The 22527-nt window shown below is 33.3% G+C and overlaps 2 protein-coding genes across 2 annotated transcripts; both read left to right on the forward strand.

Annotated features, from left to right (window-relative positions):
• The first annotated feature begins 3431 nt into the window (after window positions 1–3431).
• LOC125505412 (sodium-dependent neutral amino acid transporter B(0)AT3-like) lies at window positions 3432–14870 on the forward strand. The gene is made up of 8 exons (XM_048669159.1): window positions 3432–3733; window positions 4014–4299; window positions 4357–4529; window positions 7408–7788; window positions 7852–8148; window positions 9105–9466; window positions 10040–10303; window positions 10642–14870. Exons 1-8 carry the CDS (start codon window positions 3518–3520, stop codon window positions 10835–10837), a joined length of 2175 nt encoding a protein of 724 aa, XP_048525116.1. The 5' UTR covers window positions 3432–3517; the 3' UTR covers window positions 10838–14870.
• Window positions 14871–18347: 3477 nt separating this feature from the next.
• Window positions 18348–21382, forward strand: LOC125505476. Its single transcript, XM_048669326.1, has 3 exons — window positions 18348–18568; window positions 18619–18776; window positions 20092–21382. The coding sequence occupies exons 1-3, from the start codon at window positions 18458–18460 to the stop codon at window positions 21032–21034; spliced, it is 1212 nt and encodes a 403-aa protein (XP_048525283.1). The 5' UTR covers window positions 18348–18457; the 3' UTR covers window positions 21035–21382.
• The last annotated feature ends 1145 nt before the right edge of the window (window positions 21383–22527 follow it).

Genomic DNA, 22527 nt, shown 5'->3' on the forward strand with positions numbered 1-22527 from the left:
TTTAGTTTATAAGTACCACTTGCAATCTTAGCATAAGTTCAGTTATAAGTTATCAGTTGTCACAAGTACACTATTGCTGTAACTCGTCGTTCTGAAAATAAATCTTTTTTTAAAAGGCTTTCCCTTTATTGAAGAATTTAACTCGCTCGAATGGCTCCAGATAAAGAAACTATTAAAAAAGATCCGATACTTTTTTCTCTCTGGGCTACTCTGTATTGCTAGCAGAAAGATGCAAATATTGACCAAGAAAACATGACAGTTTTTGAACACTGTTCAATATGTTTATTTAATTTTGGCCTCTCCTAAAATTATATTTGTCTCCAAAAATAGAGCAATAATTTGATTTAAACAAAATGTTCAAATCGGATCACCGACGTAGAAAATATTCACAGTCAAAAATTAGGGAATATTTAAGCTATAAGTTTGCGGCGCAGTTTAGTGTATCCTCGCAGTAGTAACTAACTCAATTAGAGAATACAAATAAATCAATAAAGAACAATTAACAACTGTACAGAAAGTAATTTACTGGTAACCTCCTGAAATTATCGTTCCAATGGATCCAACTAAAAATAGTAGAAGTACTAGTCAAGAATGGCCCAAGAAACTTATAAACTAAGAGCACTAGAGTTGATTACATTTTGAGACCGAAAATTCGAAAAAAACAATATTTAGTTCAAACTTTGGTAGTGTAAAAGGTATTAAAATTCACGGAAATAGTGACGTGGAATACGCAAAAAATGCATCTTTGAGGTGAATGAGAAAAATCTGCGATCTGATGCCACAGTTTCATGTTGAAGCAAATGTTTTGGGGAAAATGTGCAGAGTTAATAGATTCGTAGAAATTACTTCTATTGTTCTTTTAATTATTAAATAATGGAGAATCCAATTCGGCTCTCAGTAATTGACCTGTGACATAAAGTATACAAATTTCATTTTTATCCTGCTTATTAGAATGAACAGACTGGTTCGGACCTTTACACTTTCAAGAAAGACCACAAATATAAGCTCGACCCGCATTGTGAGTAATGTGTAGCATACACAAAAAACCAAATATGTTATATTGCTTTATTCAGTCACAAAATTTCAAAATTCAGATGCAACTATATTTTATAGCATCTCCAGCGACTCAACATTAAGGTCAATGTTACCATAAACAGCTGCAAAAAGTAAGAATAATGTTATATATTGCTGTTCCAATGCCGCCACCATCCTAATTTTAGATCGAATCTACACGGCCACAACGTAGGCTTCTAACCACGAACAACCACTCGTGGCTGTAGGAAACATCAAAGTAATTATTTAACCAATTTATACCAACATTACTTTTTGAAACTGCGGTGAATTTCCATTTCTAGATGGATTCGATCCGCTGGGTTTCAATCACCAAACTTGTATAGGCGAATCTATATTTTCAGGCACATCAATTTAGAAGCGCTAATGTACGTAAATCATGCAATTTTTGTTAAGTGAATTGGTTGCAAAATATTTTATGAACCATTAATTATTTAATAAAACGACTCAAAAATGTCTTTGCGTAATTATTTTTGAATTGACGCTAATCCAGAGTTTTTTATCGAGTATCGAGGCAGATTTGTGGTTTTATTCTGAGGTCATGCAGGAAGAACTGAAAATCACAGAATTTTTACTGCAATTTTCGATAAAGAACTGTGCAACGCGAATTTATATGTTCAAACCTTCACAATTGGTGTTGGGCCTTACCCATATACTTTAATGTTCGAATGAACCGAAATAATCAGCAAACTCATTTGAACGTTTTCCAATAATCCGTTGTGGAGTCCACGAAACAAATCAAATGAAACGTATATTATTCATTGCAACGATCAATTATGAATGATTGAATGTTCACTGTTTGGAATTGTACCAATGTTACTGTGATTTATGTAATTTTTAATCTGAATAGGATTATAATACTAATCTACAGGGTGTCCGGTATGTACAGGATTTAAAGGGTACTGGATCAAAGAATGTACATTCTTTGGCTGAAGAGAAGACGATCTGCTCTAACTCTTATTAAGACCAATCTCAGACTCCTCTGCTGTTGGTCGTCAACGCAGTTTAACAAAATAATGTTTGTTGAAATATCAGGAGAATGATACGAAGGAATTTATTGAAAATTGAAACTCGTTGAAAATTCATTCTTATATCAGATTCATACTTTGATGATGGAACCAAGTTCATCCGCTTTGAGCAAGTTGTGATTTATTGAGTATCTTGATACAAAAGCATCAGAACTTCTTATTTCGTGGCTGGATTCAACTGATTTGTTTAGGTTGATGCACTAGTGCTTTTTGGACATTTTTTTGCTCTTTGTAAAATATTGTTACACTCATAGTTATTGCGAAAAAAAAAGTTTTCGCCTACCAATTAAGCGCAATTCAGACAAAAACGCTTCCAATGGACGACCGGCTTAAAACTAACACTCTGATCGTATCGGTCAGTTAATAATTATAAAACGTCTCACAGTTAATTTGTTATAAAAAAAACATTATGGCTTACTACGACATTTGTAGTTAGTGTCTGAAACTCTTAAGAGCAAGAGAGCAAGCAAGAAAACAGCAATAATTTTTTGGCGCAAAAAGTATCAAAACCACAAAATTTTACAGAGCATCAAAATGTAAAAATAGTTAGCTAAGATTCCAGCGACCAAATGAAAAGTTCTGGAAAATAGTTTTTGTATCAAGAAACTGAATAATTGCTGTTACTGAAGTGTGTCAGATAGATTTCTTTTGAGCCAGTTCTTGTACCACACATCCTGTATAGAGCACCCTTTCTATAAAAATTAAATGAGTCAGTTCCTCTTCATCTTTAGATTAAACATGTGCTTTTTCTTCGTCTACGTATTCTCTAGTTTTCGTTCAGGTTATCCCGGCGTGGTATTCTATTTAGTCTTCTAGCGTTCATTTTGCGTATTTGAGCGTTGTATTTTTTCCTCCTCAACACACGTTCGTTAATATTTCCTGTTTGGTATATTGTTCTTATATTTGAACCCCTTTTTCGGTACAAAAGTGCTTTCCACCAATCTTTATAAGAGCTCTTTTCTGTTATCTCCAGCAACTCTTTAGTGGGTTTATTATTTTGTACAGTATTTAGCATGCGAGCCTTCTTTCATAAATTCTGGCTGCAGTTTCTGGTTTTTATAAAATTTATAGTCTATGTTCTGTAACGTATTTACTGTTGGGTCTAAAACAAAATGGGCAGTAGCTACTGCATATGCAGCAGGGCCATTAACTTGGGCGTCCTTTTAAGTCCATTTATACTGGTGCTTGTTAAATTTATATCAGTTGAAAACTTTAAGTGAAATTTTAATAATTTGCAGGCCACATTCTATTTCAAGCCTCCAATTGTTGTTGCTCTTCAAACTGATATCAATCAAATTACGGTTTATTGTTTCGATTGCAATTTGGGCATTTATTTTAGATCAAAATGATTCCATCAGGACAATATATTATATAGGACACACTGACACACTTAGTCCAGTTTAGTTCCTCAGTCCAGAATGGCAAATACTGCTCACTTTGTCCGGCGGCAAAGCTCTCGGGATCTGCACAGCCAGAGATCCATAGATCGGTTGGAATTGAAAGAAATGAAAGGACGATTAGTGCCTATTGAAAATGGAAGCTCCAGTGCATATGGTGCGACGAATATTGCCTTCGAAGACACTAGCCCGGGCACTAAAATTAAGTCGACGTGTAGCAGCAAAAGAGGGTCGCAGGTAAGCACGAACTGGAAATTAGCAGCTCATTTTCGGGCCACAGTAAAGGATTTTAATACGACGGCTGCTGTTTCCTCACCTGAGCTTGCAATATGTGTTAGGTCTCATTTCTCATGCAGATATACACGTTTATTTGTATTGCGTGCGTTTCATAACGTTGCTTGCAACAAGCCTTTATTAAAGTGTTCTTAGTATTCCTCTTTTCTAAAGTTTCATCTACAAAGAACTTCTTCACATAACTGTTATATTAAAATCACTTAAGCAAAATGTAATTCTCCAGGATGGTAAAGGTATTTTTAAGCCTGATTGTGAAGAGGAAGACAGAGAATCTTGGGACAGCAAGCTAACATTTCTTCTGGCAACCGTGGGATATGCGGTAGGTTTGGGAAACGTATGGAGATTTCCATATCTAGCGCAAAAAAATGGAGGTGGCGCATTCCTGATTCCCTACTTTGTGATGTTGGCAATTGAAGGTATACCCATCTTTTACTTAGAACTAGCTATCGGGCAAAGGCTACGAAAAGGTGCTATCGGCGTTTGGAATCAAGTATCTCCGTTTTTAGCAGGTAATTTTAATCAGTTGTGTCTAGAGTCTTGGTAAAGAAAATATTGCTCATTTGAAGGAATTGGTATCAGCAGTGCTGTGGTATCCTTCAATGTTGCTCTGTATTATAACACGATCATAGCCTGGTGCCTGTTCTACTTTTTACAAAGTTTCCAATCTCAATTGCCTTGGGCAGAATGCCCCAACGTGTATTTTCCGAATGGTTCATATACGCAAGAAACGGAATGCGTGGTAAGTAAAATGTAGAATAATGATTTTTGCACAAAATCGCATTAAAATTTAATTAAGTCGATTAAAATTTTGCTCAATTTGTCTTCCAAAAGGTACATGCACACTCAATTTTTAGAGCAACGAGTAAATAGATATAAAACATCTTGATATATTCAGTTACTTTTTCAATGTTTCATAAATGTACCATGTAAATGTAATGTAACTATCATTTGTTATTCAATACAAATCTTCATTAAATTTGCGACAGTATTTCGCAGGCAAAGCCAGCGCGTATACGAAGTCTAAATAATGATCGGTTCGGATTTTACATGACCCACAAATTAAAAATTCATTAGGAAAAGCTGATCACACCGTTCTTAAACATTCTGCTAAATAAATATTGGCGAAAAGCCAAAGATTTTACTTTCAAAGAAAGTCGAAACATTTAGGGACGTAAAATGAAAATGCTTTAAAATCAGGCGATCCTAAACATGGAAGTTTGCTTAAGTAAACTTCGGACGGTTTATTACTGTTTAAAATACGAAGCTGAACTGAACGAAACTCTCACCCTCCTAATTGATCAGAATATTTGAGCTGTAAGTTTGTTAACAGATGCCTTGATTAAAATGCAATTTTGCCGGTGTAGGCCGAAGCAATCCAACCTGGAATGCAAGGTTTTGTTTTCATATTTTCAGTACCTTAACGTAGTGCTGATTAATTGATTTATTTTGCAATTATATTTTGGACTTCACAAGAAACTTTTAAGGAAATACTTTGAACTTGCAGTATTTTTCCACTACCAAGTCTGCAAGTAAAATTCGGTTTAAATTGTACATATTTTTTAAGAAAATAACAAGGCGTTTAATATTCGGGTTGTAAATTATGAAACTTTTTAATTTGCAAACTTAACTGTTCTCATGCTGATACGAGCGCTGTTAACATTTCGACAAATGCAAGCAAAGTTTCCGAAATTTTACAAACTAGTGGTGAAAACACTTGTTACGATCCATTCTATATTGAATAGATGATTGTCTAGTTATTTAAGTTTCTTAATTATTCAGGTAATGATTTGCACGTCACTAATGTGGATGTAGAGCAATTTTGTTGAAAATTTCAGTGATTGGAAAAAATGATTTCGGAGGCATTTTACATGTAAATTTATTCTGTAACTTGAAGCTTCTTTATAAGCAGCTGGTCAATGAATTTATGTAACGAGTAGCCTTACATTCAACAAAATTTCGATAGTATATATAAAAACCCACCATAAAACATTTCTAATATGTCGAAAACTTGCTTTTGTCGCTTTGAACAGTTTAAGTCAAAATTTAATTTATTAGCTAGAGCAAGTCATATTCAATCATCATTATAATCAACAAAGGAATAGGACACGGAAACAAAATGAAAAACTATCATATTGTGGATGATTTAATAATTTTCGATTAATATTTACCATACCATTATCCAAAAAAAATTGCCACACGCTTTTGGTTGGACAGAAAACTTTTCTTTCTTCTGGTTGGTTTTGGGCAAACATTTTTATTTATTTATGATGATTTTTCCGTAAGATTTCATTTCGTTTAATTTTTATGTTGGTCGTTTTCCAAATCATATTTTGTTGCTGCTTTATGCAAAAATGTGTAACAAAGTGATGTTTACACAATTACATAACAGTACCATCTAAAGTTTCGATTGAGCTGTTGATGCCTTGGATAAATCTGAGTCCACATCAAATAGTTTCCATAGAGGAAGACATTGATCAGTCATATACTCAACCATACCGAACTTTCATCCTCTTAATTGATTAGAATGTTTTAACCGAAAGTTAGTTAATAGATGCCAAGTTTATGCTGTAATTTAAACTTCTTGCTATAGTTCGAGGAGTTGGAAGCACGAGCTCAATATTTCGGGTATTTGATTCCAATACATTTAGCGTACAAATTGATAGGCAAGCAATTGATATTTTAGCAGCGAATGAGTAACAAATTTTGCAAATTCACTATGTATATCGAGAGTAGTTTATTAATTATTGCAAGCAGTACCTGAAATTCCCAAAACTACCAACTCCAACTAGTGAGTTTCTAATGATGCTGATATGCATAAAACAGTAGTTTAAGTATTTTTTTTTATCTATTCGACAACTTATAACTAGCAATTGCAAAAAGAATATACTTACGTGAGCACGCAACTTTGTGTCTTAGGAATAATCTAAGTCTTTGTCCCATTAGGAATAATCAAAATTTTAAGTTTTCATGAAACAGAATTACAATTTTTTCAAAAGTTGGGAGAAGAATGTGCATAAAATGGTCAATAAAAATTTTCAGATAAGCCCTAAATACTTGAGGCGAGTACATACTGACTGAGCTTTCCTACTCAACTTTAGTCGAATTTCTTTTATGAACACAATTCACGTCTTTTTTGGCGAGTGCTTTAATAAGATAACTAACGAATTAATGAGTATCTACTATATATATAAATAACGAATCCTTTCATAAAAAGTAACAGAAACGTCTAGGTAGTGAGAATCTTACGACAAACTTAGACTAGCTGTTAATATAATTTACAAATTTTATCTTGCCGTTTTGTTAATTATTTTGCTTATCTTATTCAAAAGGTGTGAAAAATGAAAGAAACAAGTTCATTAATAAATTATGAAACATTAGCTTTATATATACTTTGTCGAATTCAAATATGCAAAACATTTGCTCCGAATTCAATAGATTCAATATTCCGCTTCTACAATTTTAAAAGATACACTTTACGTATGGGTACTTTTACCTTAGCATTCAGGGTTTTATTGATACAGTATTTGCGGTTTGCAGGATAGTAATTTTTTAATATTAATCGCGATCATTCAGGACCAGTAGAATAATCTGCATATTAGAAAGTTTGAGTTTTGCAGGCCAGCAGTCCTACTCAATTCTTCTGGTACAGAACAACTTTAATGATATCGGAAGACGTAAATACACCAGAGGCCTTCAACTGGAAAATTGCCCTCGCCCTAGTCGTAGCTTGGATACTTGTCTACTTGTGCATGATAAAGGGGATCGCATCATCGGGAAAAGTGGTTTACGTTACGGCCACTTTCCCTTATATAGTTCTTATTATTTTCTTTTTCCGGGGTATTACGTTAAAGGGCGCTTCGGATGGACTGCGACATTTATTCACGCCATCCTGGCACATTATCTTGGATCCCGTAGTCTGGCTGGAGGCCGGAACTCAGATTTTCTTTTCGCTTGGACTGGCTTTTGGCGGATTAATTGCATTTTCGTCCTATAATCCAGTAAGTTTTCACGCATTAATCAAACGGATTCAAAAGTTTGATAACGTAAAACATTTTTTCCAGGTAAACAACAACTGCTATCGAGATGCAATAATGGTGTCTATGACCAACTGCTTTACGTCCATGTTTGCGGGTATCGTAGTTTTTTCCATCATCGGCTTCAAGGCCACTATGACCTACGAAAAGTGCTTGGATGATAAGAACAAGACCCTTAGCAGTCTACTCGGAGAAAATTACGACCCTCAACTCATTCTGCCTGAAGCTGGATCGATATTCAATTTTTCGGATGAAAATGGAGCCCTAAAAAGCATTATCGTGCCCGTTCTACAGGTGTGCGATTTGCAAAAGGAACTCGATAACGTGAGTCGATTTGAATAACATTATTCAGAAGCTTGACGTTTAAAGGTACCTCAAAGCCTTATTTTTGCCTTTGCTATTCATTGTTATGCGTTTGAGCATTTAGCAGCAGTTGTATTTTTACTTGCTGAATTTCATTGGCTGGATGAAGAAATATTTTGCTGCATCCTGTCAGTTCTTAAGCCTGCACAGAATACAGGCATTCAATAAACCTTCCAATACAACTACGACAACCGTATGAATAGAAATGCACATCGCATTCATACACGGGAAATAAAATCCGCACATATTACGTATTTTTTGTTTGCATTATACGTAATTACATATAAGCCTTATAGTGTGTATGAAAGCTTAATATGTTGAAAGATTGATCGAGATATTTACTCGAAAGATTCAAACTGTGTTCAGATCGTCAAATCTGTATAAAATAATCAACCGTTTGTAGGATGCGAACTACTTTGGCTGAAAATAAAGTACAGGGTGCTTCAAATTCGTGGGATTATCGCTTCGTTGTAGTCGGCAGAGTGCATTCAAAAAACGACACAGATTATGTATAAACCTATTCTCATCTGAAATTAAACCGATTTACATACTTTTAGCTGCCGCAAATATTATTCAATGATGTTTAGAACAGTTAGGGACTAATCTGCACTTAAGGCCCGATTGTCTACACTGCAATTATTTCCCTTAATTGCAACGGATAAAATGTGCATTAACTTTCACTAAAGTGATAACAGAAGTTGATAATGACTCAGCGAATTCCTAAAAAATAAAATTTATCGGACAATGGCAGCCATTCAATAGCTTTTTGCATAAATCAGTTTAATTATAGTTAAATTTATCTCCCGATACTCTGAAGGCCCTGTTAAGAACCATGCGAGCTATTTTTCCAAAGATATAAAACTTTTAGCTTTTCCGCCATTAATCATTTTATACTAAAACCAATTTGATCTTTTCAGTCCGCCTCGGGTACCGGCCTGGCATTCATAATATTCACCGAAGCAATAAATCAATTTCCAGGAGCACAATTCTGGTCCATCCTATTCTTTCTCATGCTGTTCACTTTGGGTATCGATTCACAATTCGGCACATTGGAAGGAGTCGTAACATCGATAGTCGATATGAAATTGTTCCCGAACTTACCCAAAGAAATTCTTACTGGAGTTCTGTGCCTGATATGTTGTATCATATCGATGAGCTTCGCACATGGAGCCGGAAGTTATGTCTTTGTATTGTTTGATAACTTCAGTGGAAATTTCCCGTTACTGATTATCGCTTTCTTTGAATGTATCGGCGTTTCGTATGTATATGGCTTGAAAAGGTAAGTAGCAATATAAACAGGTGTAAATTCCAATGGAAGCTTCACAAGAGGATCATTTGAGCTAAGGTCTTAACTAGTAGAAGCATTTGCAAGAAGTTGATTGCGTTTTCCGTTAAATTTAATGCAAAATTTACATTTATCAGAAGTAATCAAATAAGTATTTAGTAGTTATACCAAAAAAGAGAAGGTTGAAATAAATTTCGCATATTTGGAAAATAATGATGGTGTACGGATCACAGCAATAAATTTTACTCAAAGCACCTTCCATTGGATAAACACATCTTCCATATTTAGGTGGACCGTCTGGTTTTTTATTTTTGCAATATTTTGAGAGATGCTCAGTGAAGCAAAAGGGGCCCCATACTACCGCCTAAGTTGTGAATGTATTTGAGCATCCTACAATTCTCATTCTGACAAAATTGAAATGAAAAGATTCCCATAAATTTAAAGAATTCGTTTAGATTTAACGTTTTAAGTGGATAATCTTTAACCATTTCGCAATTTTTGCAAAACACATTTTAAATATTTGGCAATTTACTATAACTTTTGTTTTTGGGATACGAACATTTCCAGATTTGCAGACGATATCGAAATGATGACTGGATCGAGACCAGGCCTATATTGGTTGATATGCTGGAAGTACCTGTCTCCATTGGCTATGATATCAATTTTAGCGGCCAGTTTTATTGAAATTGCCGTTGAAGGGTCGGGTTATGATGCTTGGGTGTCCGAAAAGGGCATTACAGAAAAACACCCTTGGCCAATGTGGGCCATTTTTCTCATATGCAGTTTGATACTGGTGTCAATTTTGTGGATTCCTGGAGTAGCAATTGCCAGGTAATTATTACTGTAAATACAGCTCGATTAATGGTAAATATTATTTTTATTAAAATATAATGTTATTAGAAAGGAAGGCGATAAAGACCTAATAAATAAATGCAATCAAGAAAAAGAAAAGTGGTAGAAATCTTTTAATATTAAAAATGTGCTTGCAAAAATCTGCACTTCTGTTGGATGCAATAATAATGCGAAATTTTCAATAAGTTTTCCTAACGAAAATTACTCAGACTTTAGTTGGCTTATAGTATTAAGATTATTTTTGATGGCATCTTATTAATACTGACCATGTTTATAGCCAATACTTCTGCCATTCTTACAAATATATGTTGTCTTAGATGTTTCGGTTACGTTTTGATCGACGACAACGAGAAAGCTTGGTTTCCGGCAAGCGACTTGAAAGACTTTCATGGCATAATGCCTCATGAAATTACTACGGCAGAAACTTTGCTCTTCTGTATCCGAGCAGATGGCTCTGAAGGACTCTGTTGCCCTACATATCATTCTTATGATGACGTTATAGATGACGATTAAAAATGTGATGATGTAACAGTTGTGGTATACGCACAAATGTGCTTTGTACTTTTTTTCGCTATGGTTTTCCATCAATTCATTTGTTTCCATTCAAGAAAAAAAAAACGTGTCAATATAGGCCGAGAATTTAACTGTATAGATATAATGTACAGAACGAATTCGATTGATTTTATGTAACATATCGGCCTGGTTCGTAGAGTAACATTTTCCTATGCATTTGGAACTTATTACTTTTCGGATACTTTGAAATGTAGATTTTAGTTCGAATTGGGTGTATCGAAAATATTTTATTCTATCTAAAAAAACACTTACGGAAACACAAGTTAGACTGCACAAACTTTCAAACAAGTGGCGGGTAAAATTTGTGAAACTATTTGTCAAACTAACATTATTTTTCCGACGGTATTTTAAAATAAAATAAAAAAAAAACGTTGCAAATAAATAAAACTATACGTCCTGTAGTCCTTGCAAAATTGCAAAATGGTAAGATTAAAGGCATAAGTTGTCTAAAAAATTAAGGAAAATAAATTGATGTAACCGGTTAAAGAATAAGGGTTTATTTGAAGAACTTCATATCTATTGACACATAAAATGCTGAAGGATAAAACTAGTTTGCAACCGACATCAAGTAGTTTTCAAGGATTGAATCTGATCAGTTGCTTTGCCCTATTTACTAGAACTATTATTATATTTTCTCTAGGCATCCTCCTTTTATTACTAAATATGTGAAAAAATCAAATATTATGCCAGCATAGAAAATATGTGTAAATATAGATTAATTTTTCAAGTACAGGCTGTTGAATCAACCAAGAATAACGCCGCACTGATGTCTGTTAAGATCCAAAAAATCACATTTACGCATGTAAAAAGAATATTTCTCGATATGCAGCTGGCGTCTCTGTCCTAGCTAGGGTACCTCAGGCACATGCTGTAAAATCAAAAAATATAAACTTTTGTTTTCGTCTTGAAGGTGTAAGTTTAGGAGGTGGAAAAGTTTAAAGTAAGCTCAATTTCTCACCAGATAAAAATAAAATAAATATTGTAAGTCCTATTGCGAAGAGCAGAAGGAATTAGTAATGTTAAATGAATGAAAAAAATATCAAATTTTTCTACTAAGAGATAACATTATTTTAATATATTGAAACTAATATTTGAATAAATGGTTACCTATATCTCAGCGCAGTAAAGTCGATTCAATTTTTTCTCCATTTATTATTAGATTTGTTCAAAGAAATACATCTGACTTATGAATATTTTTTTCACATGTTTTCGTGAAATTTTGACTAAAATCTACATTACAAGCGCTGTTCCAAACCGAAAAAAAAACAATGATTTTGTATAGGCAACGTTAGCTTTCCTTAAGAGGACAGGGCAAGTGAAAATATCAATCCGTAATACGTTACATATCTTTCAAAATTGAATTCCAAGCCGCCCTAAGAATCTTAATGTTTCCGTCTGGTTTATAACGTTATTTACAAGCTTGAATATTCGTAATAATTATATTAAGATAGATAAGAACAATGAAAGCTTTTCCGTTTGGTTGTTTCAGTCGTCTCGTTTACTTTATATTTGATAGGCATGCGAAATATTTTTAAACCAATATAGTATTCATTTACTAGCTTTCAGCAATGATTTATTCATAATAATTGTTAGTGTCGTAAAGTAGTAGTTACTGCCTTAGAACAGCAGACGTAACTTTAGAGGCATTATGTTCTAGAAAAACTGCCTGGAAAGTATCTAGTCTCAGTTCTTGCAATGTAGTTCATAAGAAACATTCCCAATATCTGCAAGGAAGTACGTTTGTGGTCTTCTTATTCGGGTTTGTAAAACCTTTTTTCAGTATAATAATTTCCAGAACATGTTTAAAATACTTGCAAATAACTTGATAATCAGTTGACTGCAGCAAAAGTTAAAACTGATTCGAGTAGTTTATTTAAGAGCGATTAAAAGGACCGCAATTGTACTTCTATCCTCCGTGTTTATGGACTGAATGAATACAAGATAATAAACAAGACAATAATAAGTTAAGAGAAATTGATGTAATTCAGTTTATACAACAATTATTTGTATACACATTACTTATTAACTGCCACATGAACTTTCGTTTATTAGCGATTTTAATCTCGGGCCTAAAAATCGTGGTTAGCAGAAATCAATCTCAAAAATGATGTACAAACGAATCCATCTATCCGTACCTATAAAATCCCAGAATATGCAAAGAGGCTCAATGAAACTCTATAAACCCCCGAAATTAAATCTGGAAACCACCACCACAGGTGAACAGATGAAAAAAATACAATATAAATTACTTTTCCATCTTTTTTGAGAATGTTTACAAGTACGAAAATCATAAAGTTGAAGTATCAATCGAGCACGGTTTTAGAAACACAAGAAAAAATCACTAATTGGGGTTTAAAAATATGAAATAAATATTGTTATTAGGTAACGAGTGGTAAAAATTATTGGTAGATCCTTGTCAAAACCTCAATTACTCGACTATAAAGTAAAAAATGTACATATGTAGTTGTTGTTTAAAAAATGTATTTTGTCTCTATCAAACTATAATATCAATAATAACTAAACAATAAATTTTACAATTTTGGTTAAAGCTCTGAATGTTTATTAGCCATTAAAAATGGTCTATAATAATACATAACTTTTATTTGATTAAATTGCATATGTTTAATTATATTATTTTACAAGCATTATAATTAGCTTCATATTTTCAAATTAACAGCCTTTATAGTTTGAAGTCTCTTTTATTTCGCTATGACTTTCTAAAATTGACAAATTTGTTAGTCACAAATGTTATTAACTTAAATAAGCGGCAATACCTTTTGGAAAATTTTTAGTCAATTTCACTATTTCAGTCTCGTTTTCTTCGAAAAGAACCGACGAAAATCTTTTAATGTTCGCCAGAATTTATAAGCTAGATTTTCATCGCACATTGGGGAAACTTTTTGATAACGAAAACTATTGTCTTCGTTAAATAAAGTAATTGTTTCGTGTATTAGAAAATCTTTAATGCGTTCAACGATTCTTCGGCTAATGAACTTTTATTTATTTTCTCAATAACATCTTTTTCCAGAATTATTTAAATATGGTCTAATAATAATTCTATTAATGACATTTTTTCGATAAAAAATCTACGTAGACTTAAATAATATTGGGGACAATAATTTATAGGGAGGTAAGAAATGTCCTGAAAATCTTATAGAGCATAAAGTATGTGATACATATAGATGCACAAATATTAAATAATATGTTATAAAATAGGCACTAACTGACCTTATGTATTAAATGTAATTAATTGAAAAGTAATGTTCCCATTCCAATGTAATCTCATTAGTCCTTGTAGAATTTATGTGGGCTAAATTTAGGAAGAAATAGATTATAAGCCGAATAAAAAATCAATGCAGATTCTGTAGCACATCTGATATTGAGACTGTTAATAATTAAGCTGTTCCCAAACGAGTAAGTGATAGCATACTTTCTATGTTTTGTTATATTAAAACTGGTCATAATAAATTTAAGAATTACCTACTTATTTCTGGATTCTTTACAAAACACTATGCATATCTAACATATTAATGGGCATTTTAGTATGACAAATATGTATCATTTATTAGGTACTAGCATAGGTCTACATTAAGTTCATTGTTTTATTTCTATTAGAAGATCAGCACAGGTCTTGTAGCAACTTAAGTACCGAGTGATATTGGACAAATAAAGAAATAGTATTTAGTAGTTAAATTCGTACTCAACTATGCTGGTGCAGAGGCATAAAATAATTCCATTGTAGTGAAAAAAAATGTCTTGCTATTTTCTATTACTAAAACAGTAGATAAGAACTTGGTCCTATCAATTACCATATGTGTATATTTACTAGAGTGTTAATGAAAAATTACAAAAAGAAAAACATGACAATAACTTCGGCATTAATGCCAAATATTATTAAATAGTGAAAGTGAACTTGTGATTTGGTTGTTTTGTGAATAAATAACTGTTATCCAATAAAATTAATTAAATGTTAGTGATGTGTTAATTATAATATGTAAATTAATGAACATGGGCAAAACATTATGAATGAAATATCTAACAGTTAATATCTGCGTTATTCATTGAAGAAGTATGAACATCGATACTTTAACTGCTTTTTTATCAATGTTATAGCTTGCTTCCAGTAATGTTATGATCATACGTTATATTTTATCGGTCCAGGTATGGAAGCGATAAGAAAAGTGCATAGGCGGAATGCATTTGATTTTCTCAGTATTTTCTAATTTAGTTTATGTGTCTGATTTTAAAAAAAAAACCTAAATTTTGATGGGATTTTGACTATGAATACTTCAATTTCGAACTATGAAGCAAACAGTAAAGAGTCAATTAGGAGATAGTTTGCTATTCCCTGCATTTAGTTTTTCTAGGTTTAGGTTAAATTTAAATTTGGGAGTTTTAATATTTTTTATTTTAGAAACCGTTTAGTAGGCTTCGATCAGAAAACTTTTGCTTCCACACAATTTGGTTGGAAACTTATGCAATTAACTTTCTTACAAAATTGGAAGCCTGAAGACCAATAAAGTTAAAAACAACATTTTTATGTCCGAGCAAAATGTAGTTAGCAAAAATTACAAATATGAATATTTCTCCGTCACTGACACAATATGATGACGTGCTCAGTTTAATCCTTCCTATCCTGGGAACAGTACCATTATTTCCAATGGTTCGATTGAATAATTTGCGATTTGCATACAGACACTTTTGCAGTGTTATTGGTCAAGTTCGAATCATGGATTCCCAAAGTTTATGGTACTATCGCGATCAACTTCAGAGGATCGTTGAAGAAAGTTTGGAAGTTGCTTTGGTGATTTGTAAGGCAGATTTGTTAGACTTTTCGATTGGAAAGGCAAGTTTGAAATAAGTGATTTTTTGTCGTTTAGATAGTCAATAAGACTATACAAAGTGAACAGTGACCGATAAACTATTTTCGGAAATTTGAAGAAAAATTGTTATAAAAATTCGTAAAAATAAGTAACTGAAACCTGTTCGGTAAGCCCCATCATAGCAAAAAACAAATATTTTCAAAACATTATATATTGGTCACCATTCTGCCATTTGCGGGTCTTATTGGCTCACTCAACTCAATTTGGCTCACTGAAAAGCAGATTTAAGAGAGAATCGAAGTTCTTCATGATCAAAATATTTGTTGCGTATATTCTACGCAAAATAGAAGAGAAACTTTACAAACAACAAAACATTGGTAGGAATATAAATTGATGTCCGGACTAACATTTACCGGTCCTTGTGTTATCGAATATTTATCAACAGGTACGTTCGTGAATAAGACCATGAAAACTTACAAGAAAATGTCTTTAACAATTTCCAGTCTTGTTTTGGAAGAATTCAGAGTTTTAATGAATGTCTGTTACATTTTTACAAGTCATTTAGTGGATTTAAATTTTGTCAACTTTTGCTATTAATCTCGTTTTTAATATTGAAAAAAATATATAAGTTTATCCAAACATCTAAATGCTCACTACTTATGTGACCATTTTGCTTATTTTTTAAAGTAAGCTGTTCTTTTTTAGATGGTTGTGTTCTATTTTTTGGCTTAATTTAATTGTGGATGTATCATAAATTAGCACGCATTTCGGGACGTATTACTTAACGATGAAAATCACTGCAATGGCCCCAGAGCATAAGAGCTCTATTTATCTCAATTTATCAATCGACCTGGGCCCTGAAACTGATCCCAGATTTCCAGTGATATTTCACAGATGGCAGAAAGTAGAAAGAGTGGTAGTTATTAGCGCAAACTGCTGATATTCAGACAAAAACCACTTTTTACAAAATTTCCCAGCTTCTATCTCAGAAAATGTTTGTTTTGCACACCCTTAATTTCTTTAAAATCTATCATGCTTCAATTACTGGCGATATATTGATTTTATTCCATCAGATATTGCCGATACTTTCGCGTAACTTCATCAATAATAAGCAGGTTTGAATATTTTAAACCGAAAATCGGAGTGTTAACTGGGAAGAAACGTTTTTGCGTGTAAATTTGTAGCAGAAAACTCCGTGGTTAGCAGATTTACGCAAGATTACTAAAAATTAATGCAGCAATTCTTTGTTCATGTTCATTCAGGTTCATGGAAGTACTGGGGACCAGCAAAACTTTGAAGTTTTTTTGTATCAGCACAGTAAATTGCATAAGCAGCGAATTTGGAGAATGTGGAAGGCAGTATGAAAAAAAAGTTCAGTTTGATAGAAAATTACACAAAAGACTTAAAACTCTTAATTTATAGTGCAAGCGGAGCTAACAAATATGTGTCAGCTTACTCCTAGGGCGAAATAAATCATCGATCCTTAAGATTATTTCAGAAATCTCAAAAACTTTAACATTGCTAAAATCACACGATATCCCTTGTTAAAGAAGTAGGTTTGATTCATTTTGCACACTGCTGATTCTGTGCTAGGATTTATTTTTTGTGGTAATATCATTCGCTCTCTTATTTATAGCCTTCCGATCCCCAGGGGAGTTCCCTGTTCGTGGAAACATGTCTGAGGATAATTACACACCAAAACGTGACCAGGCAATTAGTTCTGTTCAATTAAGTGGAAAAATATTTTTGGCTTAGGCAATAATCGTTTATGTGTTGGAACACGTCTTTGTGCGATACAAAGGATAATTGCTCTAATGTGGTACCAAGAGGAGCATTTTTTTAAATTTAAGTAATGCATAAGTAATAAGTTCATTGTTTTGTTGCGAATTTTGGAGTCTGGTTTTTGGATTCTTATGTAAAAGGTGTTAAGAGAACGGGAAGAATGATGGGCTTATATGACCAGATTGACGGTAGTAGATCAAGCACTCTTTTCTGGGGACCAACAGTTTGCTAAATTTGATCCATCATGAGGGTTCATCAATTAAGTGTTTTTTTCGAGATGAACTTCTGCCATCAACATAATGTCTAAAGTAGCTGTGACTGTCCGCTCAAAAAATGAACTTTAAATAATTGGCACTTTGCTGAGCAGCACCGTGAGCAATAAGCGATATTACTACTGCCACTTAATTAAGAGTTTACCCATAACTTTTGAAATAGAAAGCAGATATATTTAAATGAAATCTAACAGCTTAAATGTAGGGACCAATTTTATTTTCGAGGGTGTACTTTACAGCATCTAAAAACCCGTATCTAAATGCCCCATTGGGCACTTCCAAATGTGCGTTACTCTCCATATTGGATGCTTTAAGACTATTTTTCCTTTGGGACAGATTGAAAACCTCAGACTGCCGAAGCTTTATGCTTAGGAAACGTTTCTTATCATTTTGAGATTATGCATTTTTTCCTTAAATGGAAAAGTAATTCATAATGTATTTTTTTGAATTATAAATTAGCACAATTGCTGTTAAAAATAAAACACTTTCAATTGAAACCTTCGAAATACAGCATACATTTTAAAATGTTTCAACCCTATTTCAGCTGTTATTTATTGACATTGTTTTAGATTTTTGATGTGTTTTATCAAATTCTACCTACTGGTTTTGTTTTAAACACTGGTTATTGGCCATTCTTCAATTCACTGAAAAAGCAATCTATTTGCGTGTGTGGTCGCTACGGCATGTATTGTCGACATTCGAGGCAGCAATATCATTGGATTGATTTGGACAAATTGACTTTTGATAATTCCATTGTTTTTAATAATGGAACAGCCGCGATGCTAACGCTTTTGGTGAGTGAAAAAATTCAATTAAACCACCAATGATTTGGTAAAATTTATAGGATGCCGGGATTGAATTGACACCCATAACGACCGGAATACTCGGCTACAGTATCAACATGAAATTGACCTTTCAATACAAAAAAGGCGAAAGAGGAAGACCAAGGAGAATCAGAGATGTGAACGCAGATGGGGTGTTTCGCGTGCTACTGTGCAGCAGGTAACTATAGAAATTCGCTGGAAATTGAAATTTTTGCGCCAGTAATACACATATGCTCTCTTAAATCGAGCCAGAGAAGCATTTTTTGTGAATATTTTTCTTGCATTTTTACATTCTGAACACAGCTGTATTTTATTAATTGTGGTTATTTACATTAGTGGCGGATTCGGGCACGAGCGAGCTGAGATATTTTCCTTCTTCACTGTTTTTTTATTTCCAGTTCCTATACAAAATTAATGGATTTAACACAGTTCTTGGAATCGGATGTTTCTTTGATATAATCGCTTAGTAAAAAATTTGAATATTTATTCTTTCTCCTAGCTCTCCTCAATGCTTGTTACAACCGTCTCGCGCTCCATGCTAATGGAGGCATTTTCAGCAGTTTACCACTGACGAAAGATTTAGCGTGTTTTATCCATTTAATAATAAAATAGAAGACTGAAGGTATTGCATTTACATTCTGCCATTTTTTATCTTTGTAACTTCCGTCTTATAATAATTGAAGTAGATAATAAAAGTTTAAATGTTATTTGCAGATAGAAAATTATTCATGGCCATCATCAAACTTCAACGTATTCAGTCGTATGCTTCTTTAGGCCAGCTATCTGCTTTGCAACTTCCTGTTTTGGTTCTCTTTTGTGTTAATTTAGTTTGTGTTTATTTCACAATTTCTCACAAATTTAATATTTTTTTCAGTAAGTTTATTAACTTAGGATGTCTGGTCTAGTAGTGTCCAAAGCCAACACCTCAATCTATTCCTACTAATTTGTTTTCTTAAGCAGTAGGTCCGGATGCCACATTGTTTTTCAATGTATTTATTTCTGTTTGACAAAATTTATTTATACTGCTCGAATATTTGCTCGCAATTAAATTTTCATTGTGAGAATACAATTAAAAGTTATCATCACTTTGGAGCCCGAAGTTTGATTCATATTTAAATTTTTCAAAAGGACAATTTATGTTTTAGGAACTGGCACTAGTTTTTTTTATTCATTTTTTTACCTGTGTTCCAATCAATACCAAATAATATGTGTTCCAACTTTTTCTTTTTCAATGGTGGGGATTTTTGTTTCTTATATTGCAAGTTTCATTTTAGAAGCGCTCATTGCAGAATGGAAGTACACTGTTTCCTGACCACTTTATTATCAGACTTTAAATCAAAGTGTTTTATTACATTTATTAACTGTTGATCGCAGTGCGTCTGCTTAGATCTCAGTAAATTTTATTGGTTTAATTATTTGACCTGTATAAGCCTTCTATGGAAAAGATAGAAGATGCATTTTTTATTTATTCAGTTATCTGTTTCTGTTTGTAGCTATTCACTCCAAAAAGAATACTATCCAGCTTTGCACTGCATTATGTTTCAACCGAGTCCTTTCTTCTACGAAACATATGGAAGCCAGTTTCCCAAATTACTGCAAGCCAGAGAAAGGTTTGGGCCAACTCCAAAAGACATAAAGCAAACATATTATACCGTACTGGTTGAAAATATGCCACCTTTTACTTTGGTGCTGCAGTGCGTCAACGTGCCGATTTATCGGGTTGCGGTTTCCCCAATTCCTGCCACGCTATTTTATCTAGATCCGCTCAAACCCAAGAAGTCATCTAGATCCAAAGGCACTCAAACAGAGAATTGTGACGATACTGAAGTGTGGAGATACCGGGAATTGATCGGTAACTTAAAACCACTTTGGAATGAATCGATGTCAACCTCTTGCGAGTCCCTCTATAGAAAACCAACTGAGAAATTGAACGATCTGTTCCAAACCTATATTCTGAATGACGAAGCGGTTGATTCCACATATTCCTTTCGGAGTACTGTTGTTAAACAGGAACCTGTGGACTTTGATCAAGCGTCTGATTCTCAATCAAATTTGCCTTTAGGCGAGTGGCAGTTTGAAAAGGCGGTATCGAGAAGGAAAATCAGAAATAGAATTCAAACCGTTCAAAAGTTGGAGACCACAGCACCGAACACCAATGGCATATCATCAAGTCAGAACCACCTAACTAGTGCTCCAAGTACGTCATATGCAGCAGTTGTGAAATCTTCAGCAGCTCCAAAAGCTGATTCTAAAAGCAACTTAAATGAGAAAGTTATCAAATATGACTCTTATAGAAAGGACCCAGAGTTTCAATGGCTGGACACTCAATTCCCGGATTTACCAAACACTCAGACCGAAAAACCGGCAAAAATTGATGAAATTTTTGATATTGCGGAAGAATTCATCAGCCAAGAGATAGGCATTAACAATATTTAATTCATTTAGTTTTCACCAATTAATCACAGTTATTTGTTAATCATGTTGATATAATGTCTATATAAAATATTATGAATTTTTATTTTCAATGAAGTTGCACAGGCGAAATTCACATCGCGTTCGACTAACTTCTGTCCTTATGTATTTCTAAAATCTATCGGTTTCCAAGATATTGACCAGGTAGTATTCTGTTTAAACCAAAGAAAGTGATGGAAAAACTACTAAACTGTAAATTTTAAGTCATAAATAATTGTTAATATGGCAGGTTTTAGGAACAAGAAGAAACATTAACGCCCTGTTTTTGAGAAACGATCGGAGTTTTCAATTTATTGTAAACCATTGCGCAAATATTTCAAAACTTGAATAATATTTTAATATATTCAAGTAGAATATATTTTACAATAGTCTGTAAGTTCTCATCTTTAAAATTTTTTCGTCGGAAACTCCTATCTTGTGTGTGATATCTGATATCTATTGTGGCTGTTTAAAAAGCTATTTGAATCCTGGCATCCTGCATTAAAAAAATAGATTGTTTTAAAAGGAATCCTGATGACGAGAGTTTTATGTATCCAACAAAGTTTGTAACCCGCAAAATTCCCCTTTTGACGCTGCCGTGTCCCAAACAGTCTCCTTTGATGAAATCAGAAACTTTCAGAATTTATCAGGAAAGGAATGTGTTCTCATTCCTAGTGCAATTTTTGCACCGCTTTATACAGAGTGGTATTCAACTAATAAGGCAAAATTGACTGACGGACAAAATACTGCGTAATTGCCAAAATTTGTATTTTTCGAAGATTAATAGTTTCCGAGGTATAAGGTGTCAAAGTGTCCATAAAACTTTTGTATTTGGCAAATATATTCTTAACCAGTTTTACTACTAGCAAACCATTTTTTTTTGGGTTTTTTTTATATTAAGGAATTCAAATGTTATGTTTCTTAGCTTGTAGTTCCTAGGCGGCGCTAGTTCCAATATCCTGGAACCGTTTAACACATCAGGCAGTTTTTCTGTTTTTAAATATTCCTTTTTTGTAGGCAACAGCTGATTCTCTGATATTTCCGAAGCACAAAACGTATACCTACTTGCTTCAAGTCGATATCGCTCACCGTTTTTGAGATATTTCATATTGAAACCTCTACTGATTTTATGAACTCAATTTGGATCTCTGATATTGTCGAGAATTTACATTTTTCTAGTGGACCATGGACAAAATTTGTCCTACAGTCAATTTCGTATCGGGTAACTGTGAAAAAAATAGTTTAATTTACCTTGTTCCAAACTTTCCGACGTAAATTATCGTCGAATATGCTTTGGTTTTATTTTCATTTGCAAGAAAATGCAGCAGAAGACTTTCGAAACAAATTTTTTTTTTCGATTTATTTTTAAAAATTACTATGAAATAAAAGTAATCAAGAACTATCACCTAGAGGGTATCCTGCGACTCACTTAGGCTCAAGCTGTAAGAGAAAATTCCAATTAGTAAAGAAATTAATTT

Source organism: Dendroctonus ponderosae, unplaced genomic scaffold (genome assembly GCF_020466585.1).
Source record: "Dendroctonus ponderosae isolate FM_Combo_2020 unplaced genomic scaffold, Dpon_F_20191213v2 Dpon_F_20191213_8, whole genome shotgun sequence".
Lineage (NCBI taxonomy): Eukaryota > Metazoa > Arthropoda > Insecta > Coleoptera > Curculionidae > Dendroctonus > Dendroctonus ponderosae.